This window comes from Procambarus clarkii, chromosome 32, assembly GCF_040958095.1.
Source record: "Procambarus clarkii isolate CNS0578487 chromosome 32, FALCON_Pclarkii_2.0, whole genome shotgun sequence".
NCBI classification, from domain to species: domain Eukaryota; kingdom Metazoa; phylum Arthropoda; class Malacostraca; order Decapoda; family Cambaridae; genus Procambarus; species Procambarus clarkii.
In genome coordinates, this window is record NC_091181.1 from 27135783 (window position 1) to 27144903 (window position 9121).

At 38.8% G+C, this 9121-nt stretch overlaps 1 protein-coding gene across 1 annotated transcript in view; it reads right to left on the reverse strand.

Annotated features, from left to right (window-relative positions):
* The window catches only part of LOC138370488 (E3 ubiquitin-protein ligase listerin-like), a 31229-nt gene that overhangs the window by 20544 nt on the left and 1564 nt on the right, over positions 1 to 9121 (reverse strand). Inside the window, exons 3-6 of the mRNA XM_069334857.1 lie at positions 8348 to 8486; positions 5522 to 5751; positions 3073 to 3238; positions 2153 to 2354 (exon numbers count right to left, since the gene is read on the reverse strand). Coding sequence (XP_069190958.1) covers positions 2153 to 2354; positions 3073 to 3238; positions 5522 to 5751; positions 8348 to 8486 — 737 coding nt within the window. The remainder of the gene's footprint in view (positions 1 to 2152; positions 2355 to 3072; positions 3239 to 5521; positions 5752 to 8347; positions 8487 to 9121) is intronic.

Here is a 9121-nt window from a genome sequence, read left to right on the forward strand (position 1 = left end):
AAGCACCTCGTGGTTTTCTCGTTAACCGAGTGGAAGCTCGTCAATTGAGACAAATTTTATGTGAGTGGCTCGCTTAATACCTGAAATGCTCGTAGAAGGGGGCTGTTCATCACCCGAGGTTCCTCTATATTTGTATATACTTTATGAGCTCGCTTATCTGAATATTTGGGTTGTCCAGTGAAAATTGTGGCCAGATATTTTTCTGGCAAAACTTCGCCATATCCAAATAGCAATTCAGATAACCGGAGATTTTGCAGGATATTGCAGACAGGCATAGAGTCTAAATCACGTCTGGATACGTTACATGAAACTTAACGTTTCATGTTTCTGCAAACTTCACCATATCCGGACAAAAATCAAGAAAAACTGGGGATTTTGCTGGATACCACAGACAGGGATTGGGCCATACTGTATTACTCATGTACAGCAGTGAAGCAGTGGCCTGAGACATGGTGTATGGGAGGTGTTGGGGTGGCTGGTTTCAGGGTAGGGGTGTCGGGAGAGAGAGGGATGAGTCAGGAGGGACAGTCTGGGGGATGAGGGGCCTTTGATCTGTAATGTATAGAATAACCAAGAAATATGTTAGAACAATTCATTACAGCAAAACTAAAGAAACTATCTACATTATAACATACAAATCTCTTAAAAAACTTTGTGTACAGGCTGAAGACTGTAGTGTCCTGTTAAAATTTGTTTTGTTTTTTCCACCTGGCAGCCTTCGTAATGTGCCTGCCTGCCCCAAGTGGACCTGTCCAGGATAGAAATGGCCTGGTCATAATGGCCAGGATAGAAATGGCCTGGTCATAATGGCCAGGATAGAAATGGCCTGGTCATAATGGCCAGGATAGAAATGGCCTGGTCATAATGGCCAGGATAGAAATGGCCTGGTCATAATGGCCAGGATAGAAATTGCTACACAGGCCATGTGCTCTTAACCTTCATGTTATACCACAGTGCTGTGTCATTAGTGAAACATTTTTAAAATAATTTTTTTGGTTTTAGTAGAAGCAGAAATCATTCTGGAGGTGTTAAGAGGAAGGTTGTGCTAACCATTAAACATAAATTACACGTTATAGAACTCTGTGAAAATGACCAGTCAGTTGTGAGTGTTGCCAAGAAATTTGGTATAGTCGCCAGTACTGTCTGTGATATAAAGAAACAAGATGAATACATGAAATACATAGCAAGCAGTGATTGAGGGTGCAGAAGAAAAACTCTGAAGTCTTCACACAATGTACAGATGAAGCTGAAAAGTGGTTTACTCAGCACTGCACAGATGGTGTAACAATTTGCAGTGTAGAAATAAGATATGCTGGAAGCAGGTTTGCAGCTAGCCAGTGAAGCCTTACCAGAAAACTAAGAACCTTCAACCAGTGAAGGTTCAGCAGCTGGCAGTCAAAACTGACCTTGCCAAGCTCATGTACCGTACATACGTTTTAGAGTTGTGTTAGGTTAGGTTATGTAATTTTTCAAGAATTATCGATTATAAAATACAGTACAGCACTGTTTGCAGCATCAATCAAGAAGACGAACTACAACAAGATAAGCTGAAGTTTGTTTTAAAATACAGTACTGTAATGGTATATTTTTTAATTAGTGAGTGTGTGTGTGTGTGTGTGTGTGTGTGTGTGTGTGTGTGTGTGTGTGTGTGTGTGTGTGTGTGTGTGGAAATTCAAATTATGTTGGTTATGGCACAAAAAATTGCAAATATGTTCACTTATGGATTTCCCTGGTAAAAATCCTGCTTATCCACATGTCTGGCTTATCTCGTGGGGGTCCTTCCCATATAATTCAGATAAGTGAGCTTAAACAGTACCTTGAACAGTACTGTATTTGCCAACTGATGAGGAGCACTACACACCTTGACCTATGGAGTGGTGGGTGCTGTTATGGATGACTGCTTGAGTGTGGTGGTGCATGTTTATCTGTGATACTATGCATTGTGAATAGTGAAATGAATGTACGAGGGATATTTTTCATTTCTGTTACTTTATATCTACAACCTTATTTTACTATACAATATTTTTCATCACATTTTTCCAAGCTCGTGCTGTCCCATCCCATAAAAGCAGGAAATGGGGTAACGCTAATGTATCCATGCATGTTCTATTGTCATACAACAAATTCACTATTAAGCTTGATTCAAACAAACCTGCAATATCCACATATATGGGGATAAGCGAGTTGTAGATTGACGGTGAGAAAAATTCTTTCCAGTCCTCTAAAAGTTTGGGGGGATATTTCTCCTTTTCTGATTGATCAAATGTCAACTTTTCCATGAATTCACTGACACAACCAATACATTTACACACTGCACATGTAAAGATTCCTGTCACAATTTCTTTGTCAGCACTCTGGAAAAGTAAAATAAAAGTGGAATGACAAATATTTATAGATCCAACAGCATATTTTAATATTGTGTACAGTATCATAAAATTGTGCAAGCAAAATATAATTATTCTCACACCCACAAATGTTAAACGATGTATACAAATTTGCGTGCGATATAACTATCTCAAACAAACTACTCCTCTAGGTAAAACAAAAGGATAAATATTTTTTGGAATATATAAGTAGCTTTTATCTTCTGGATCTTCAGTTGATACAGCACCCAGAAAACTTATTTAAAAGCTAATACTTCACTTCTAACAGCATAAACTAAAATGATGCACGTGAAACACACCTGCCTTGGTCAAAATGTTTAAGGAAAACAATTACTGTTGGAATAAAGATCATTACTTGAAGTGGAGGTGTACTGTACATAACAAGTAATTACACCTTCATTTACGCATATGCTCGAGTCATGACTATTGGCCACGGAGAATGGGTAATACTCTACACCTGACTATTATGCAGCAGGGGATTATTGTACTACAGTATAATGATGCACAGCTGCTGTAATCAAATCTAATAATGACATATACACTTACTTGTATGCAAGGCCTATCAAACTCCATGTTCACATAGGAAAGCTTAGAAGCAGAGGTGTTGAATCCTTTAAGAACCATGTACACACAATATCAGTGACACTAATGATCATTACCAAAGTACAGAAAACCCCGATTTCCTTACCTTCCTTGATTCCTCAAGAGACTGTACCCAAGAAGAAAGTAGGCACAGAACAAAGTCCCAGTGGGATGGCTCAAGGTAAATTGCATGTCTCTTAATCAGCACAGTCACTAGTCGCACCAAAGAACATGTGAGAACGATATCCTCCCATGCCATACCAGTAACGTCTCTGAAACAAACTTTCTGCTCTAATATACACGTAAAATATGTAACTTAGATATAACCTTATATGTTCATACAGGTAACCTTTTTACAAACTTTAACTATGAAAAACATTAAATTGTAAACTATATAAGGGTGCAATGGTGTAATGACTCTTATATCATAACAAAGTCTTTGTGTGAAGCTCAATTTTGATTGGGTAAAGACGGTTGTTGTGGCACTTTTGTAAGCTGATGATAACCAGTGAAGTGTTAATGTAAATTTTGGGGTTGTATAGGCTATAGCTTGAAAAGATATCAAGAATCTGTAATCTTAATAACTTGAGTGATAAAATTATCCAAGAATGATAGACTGCACATATATGTATGTATGTATGTATGTATGAATGCATTATGATTATATATAATTGTACTCTACATCTATCTATTGTAATAAATCTGAAACATTGTGTTAGTGCAGAACTGTGCAACTAACTGTAGTGTTAGTGTTCTACAGAACAAGAACTATGCTCATGGTATCCTGTCAACTTTGCTTATTTTCTAATACATGTACAGGGTATTGTAATTTACTTTTAGAATGTATTTTGTTTTTGTTACACACCACCAACTCTTTGAGACATTCCAACAGTTTACCTTTCAATTTGTAAACTGGAAGTCTGTTTCACGGAGAATTTGTAAAAAAGTAATAGGCACTGTGGAAAAAATCAGTGATTGCACTATTGCATACAAATAAAAGTGAATGTAACCAGCATAAAAAGTTATAGAGGCATTAGTTTACTAAATAATTACTTAAGTGTAGTTACCCATTGATGATTCTGAGGTTCAACATTCCTATGGCCCGGTCTCTGACCAGGCCTCCTGGTTGCTGGCCTGATAAACCAGGCTGTTCGATGCGGCTGCTCGTAGCCTGACGTACGAGTCACAGCCTGGTTCACCAGATATCCTTGAAAGGTGCTTTTTTGAACACTGCGAGAGGTCTGCCAGTTATACCCTATATGTGTAGGGTGAGTGTGTTGAGAAGTCTTGGGACTTTGATATTGACTGAGTTCTCTCTCAGTGTCTAAGTTTTTGCATCAGCTTTACCACCACCTTTGTGAAGTGGCACAATCTCTGCTGTTTCATGTCAGGGTACATGAAGGGTACGTGGACCCTGTACATGTACAGGGTAGATACACCAGTATCTACTCTTTGTCTCCAAAAGTTGTTTAGGGGATGTGATAGTGGTTTTTTGCAATTCTTTATCAATATAGAATTTCAGAAGTCTGGCCTGGTGCATAGGCATGCTGTTTATGGATGCTTGAAAGTCGAGTGTAGTTAGGGTAGCATCTGATATATGGTTTGATGGTGGTGTCACATTCACAAAGAATTCATTTGGATTACTAATCTGCAATGTGTTCAAGGAATCACTAAAAACAGAATCGTACTGTAACCTCAGTACAGGGAGTTCCCACTTTATGAACATTTGTCCATACAAACATTCTAGGTCTCTATGTATCCCTTTCATGGATAAATCATTGTCCTAACTTGCTGGAGCATCCCTTTGAATTTTGGGCAGCCTGAATGTCTGCATGGCAGCCACATGGTGGTACAGAACAAATGGTATAGCATGGGTGGAGTGGTGGGTGCATGGAGGTGTAGGTTTGTGTGGCTGGGAGTGTATAAGATACATTCCCAATATCCAGTAGCTTTAAGTCCTCAATGACCCCCACACACATGATTTGATCGTGTTTACTGTGTTGGTGTTGCCTTGGGCTGAAGATAGGAGGAGGGTGGGGAGGTGTTTACTCCTGAGGTTAATTATAAAATAGCAGACCACCAATACAGTGCACATGTAATTTCATGCACCTATTCATGTAATTATACCACTTCATTCTTGAAAAACAGCTAACTTTGATAAGCAGGATAACTCCATCATTCAAGGTAAATAATATGTGGTTTTTTTATGTCCCCAAAATATTGGTTTTGTGAGGATTTTTGGTGGCCTGGGAATGGATCTCTCACTTATAGCATTACGCCTATGGAAAATCTCGATCCACTTTTCGAACAAATGCTTTACAAATACAATCTCTGAATGTAACTTGTTTGTAATTCGGTTACTGACTATATTATAAGAGTACAGAGGCTTATAATAATAGAGCTCTTTAACAAATAAAATGACAAATTTTAGACTCCATAATGTTTTGAAAAGGAAAAATTAAAACTAACAAGAAGAAAGGAACATAAAAAGCCATATGCTGTAGTTAGTAACTGAAAATGCCATTTCTGGAACAGTGAAATAAAAAAATACTCACGTGGCAAATAAGAAAATGTTGTCAGCCTTTTCTCTCCACTGAGTCAGAACCAAGAAGATTGAGTTTATAACATCCTTTGTGATAGATGAAGGTACATAATTCAGGGCTGTTGTTATGATACACACACTTGGAGTAGCGGAAAATGGGTCATCTGAGTAGCTGGATAACTTCCCCATCTCTTCAGCTAAGATATCATTAATAATTTCTTGAGGAAGCAGTGAGAGTAGGGACTGTGGATATTGAAATATAACTTTTAATAAAAAAATAGTAATGATTAAATTATTAATATAAGTACATGCTAGCAAAACATAGGGCAATAAATACACCATGTTACACATGGGGCAATAAGCTAATATGAAAACCTCCTTTCTTAGCAGCTCAATCAGTTACTTTCCTAAAGTAGAGCTGCTGTGCCCATAGGACAGAACTGCAGTCAGGACGAACAACATTATGATACCAGAGCCACAAAGAACTTTTCAAACAGTCCCAGCAAGGTCAAGATAGTGTTAAGGAGTACTGTACCAAAAAAAAAAAAAATCCAGTTCAGAATGACCTATAAAAGGTTCATTCACAATACTTCAAGAGCTTTCAACCCCACCTTAGCATCATAAGTAATCGCCAGTGGAGTGCTCTCGCTAACTACAATACTAGTTTGTTTACCCAGACACCTTGGCTGACCAATACTAGGTGGCAACACCAGTCGTAACAGCATTTAATGATCCAAGGCATTTTCCCATATTAGTTCAACAGGAAGGAATCAAATGTTGAATGTATTGTTGGATGGCCTCTTCCAGTGTGTTTCTCCTCTCAAAGATCACAATTAGTTGTAGTGGAAGCTTTACATTTTGATTGGAACTGCAGAAGATATTTTATATGTTTCTTATAATACATATGTTTTTTGTCCATCCTGGTGAAGCAAAAAGAGTTTTCCAAACTGCATCATTTTGCCAGATCCCTCTGGATAGTCAGCTTTTCCCAGCTTGCCTCTCAATGTGCCACAGTTTGTTCTCCATTTCCCTCCAATTTATTTGCATAAATGATCAGCCCTTGGCATCATATGAACACTTCCACACTACCTTTCAATCATCATACATGGGGTTTCTAGGAGAGGTCTATCACCACCTCCATGGTGGTGGAGAGCCCACCTCATCCTGGTGGGCTCTCCAGCAGTACTGCATGCATTATTGCTCTCTTTCAGTCTTCTTTTGTGTCAGTTCCTTGCATTATGTTGTTTGTTACTTGGCTCATTTTAAGAGAAGAAGCATTTGCTCATCACAAACGTTTCTTGTTGCACTGCTCTAGCACAGACTTTTCACCTCAATTATGGCCTAGATCTTTCAAGTCTTCATTTTCTTATGCATGGTAGGATATTCTATCTTTCTCATTCATCGTTGGCCTTTGACTATGATCTTGGAATTTTAATGTCTCAAGTTTTTAGTCTTTCTGCAGTTTGAGGACAACCAGATTAGTGCGCTTCAGGCTATCATTTGAAGTCCTGGCTTCATCACTTTTGGTTGGCAATACATTTGTGCATATCTATCCTAACTCAAGTATCATGCCCAAAATTAAGATTACTTTCAGATAGGACCCTATCTTGCTTCAAGCTGGTATGTCCATCTTTGGATACATCATACACTATATTCTGCTGTGGTCTCACATTGTTACTAAATCTCAAGCCATCTGAACAAATTCCAGCTGTGTGTCTACCTAAATCCTTGCACCATGGTGCCATGTACTAAGATCCATATACAGTACCTAAACTGTTTTGCAGGAGTGGTCAACTTGAGTCAGCCACAAGTGAATCTTCATGCACATTATGTTCAAAATGTTTCCCCTCTAAAGATGTTCTTTTTGTTGAAATCCTGTTTTGAAATCTAAGTTCAGGGTTTCTGACAGCCATCAGTATGTTGTACTTTGACAGGTCTCCTCCTAGGAATCTGTTTTTGTCCGAAGGTCTCATCAGCTTTAGTTTTGGAGACTTCATCTTCTTCCTGCCCCAGGACTGTTAGAACTCCATTCAGCAGCACAGGTTTTCCTCAATCATGTTTTTTGCAATTTTTGTGGCCACTTTTGCATCGGTCTTTCCTCAGGGAGCATCCAAGAGGAATAGCTCAGAAATCAGGCTTTGAGAGCACTGTATATGAAAAGCTACTTTATAAGCACTATTAGATGCTCCCATTACCCCTTTCCTTTGTGAACAGAATTATTTTGTGTCAATCAGAATGTGATAAGAGCTCAAGGCAGGGAACTTGGTGTTGGTAAAGGTGATGCCATCTAGTGGCAGAGACTTGACCGAGACTTGGAAAATTTTTGAGTTTTTATAAGTAAGTTTTCTTAACTCACTCTGGGCTAGACTGAGCTAGACTCCAGTGCCTCCCTATCAATTGCATGACCCAGCAATAATGTGCAAAAATAACTGCTGTGCTAGTACAAAATGTCACTATACAACCTGTTCTCCTACAAAGAATGTAGCTTTTTGCTCGTATGCATTACATAAGGCCAAAAATTTTTGTACTAGAAAATGGAAGGAGCTCGCGAAAGTGACGTAACATCCCGTTTTCTGTTTTAAGTCCTCTGTCTTAGTCTGGTAGGTTAGAAGAGGACACTTTAAATTGACCATATTCTGGAAGTTGGGAAATCTTACAAGGACGGGCTGCGCTATGAAGAGCCTATTCAATGGGTCAGTGTCATCTTGCCTCAGGGAGCATCAAAGTGCCTTGCTCAGAAAGCCTGATTTTTGTGAAATAAAATCATCACTTATCTAACAGTTGTTCGTTAAATTAAAGAAAACAGAACTGAATTCATATTTTTCTTGGTATTTCATACCTGTTTGGTTGCAGTAAATCCAAGTGCACTGTCTTCCAAGCCCTCCATCAGCCGCATGATGTTAACATCTTCAGATTTCATCCAGTCTGTTAGAACTTTGATCAGAGTAACACACCAGGAACTACTGCCATCATTACATCTGTGAGAATGAATGAAAATTAGAGACATGTAGGATTTTCTATAAATTTGCTATAATCTGAAAACTGGATTTAAACGCATCTTAAAATTAGCATCAACCCTTCATTAACTATGTATGTTCTGATTGGAGCCAATTAAAAGAGGTATCCGTGGGCCAGCACATCTCTGGAAACAAATAGAATGGTGAAATGAGTACAGGGGAATGCAATGCTTAACCCATGCACAGTGCACTCAATTTACATGACAACCCCTTGGTGAACAAGAAAAAAATAAACTCTTGAAAAACTATTGTTGTTTTAATAGTTAAAATGTGTTCCCCTGATGACAGGCAAACCCCCCCAGCCTTAAATGTAATGAAATGGCATTTTCTGGGTGAGCCCTGGAGTCTCCCTGGAGCCATTGGACTGGTATTTGCTATATTAGTCTGGGACTTCAGTCACGTTCAGTCATGGCGTTCTGCCTACTGGGAACCACGAGCCAGAACCTGTTTCCCTCAGAGAGGCGCAGGGAGCAATGGCCTATGAAAACTCCACTCTTTGAGAGTATATTCATATCTACTATTGACTGGGGTTAGGCACCTAAAAAGGTAGGCGCCCCAAAACAGATCCCAACTGGTAGAAAATTGCAGCCCATGAT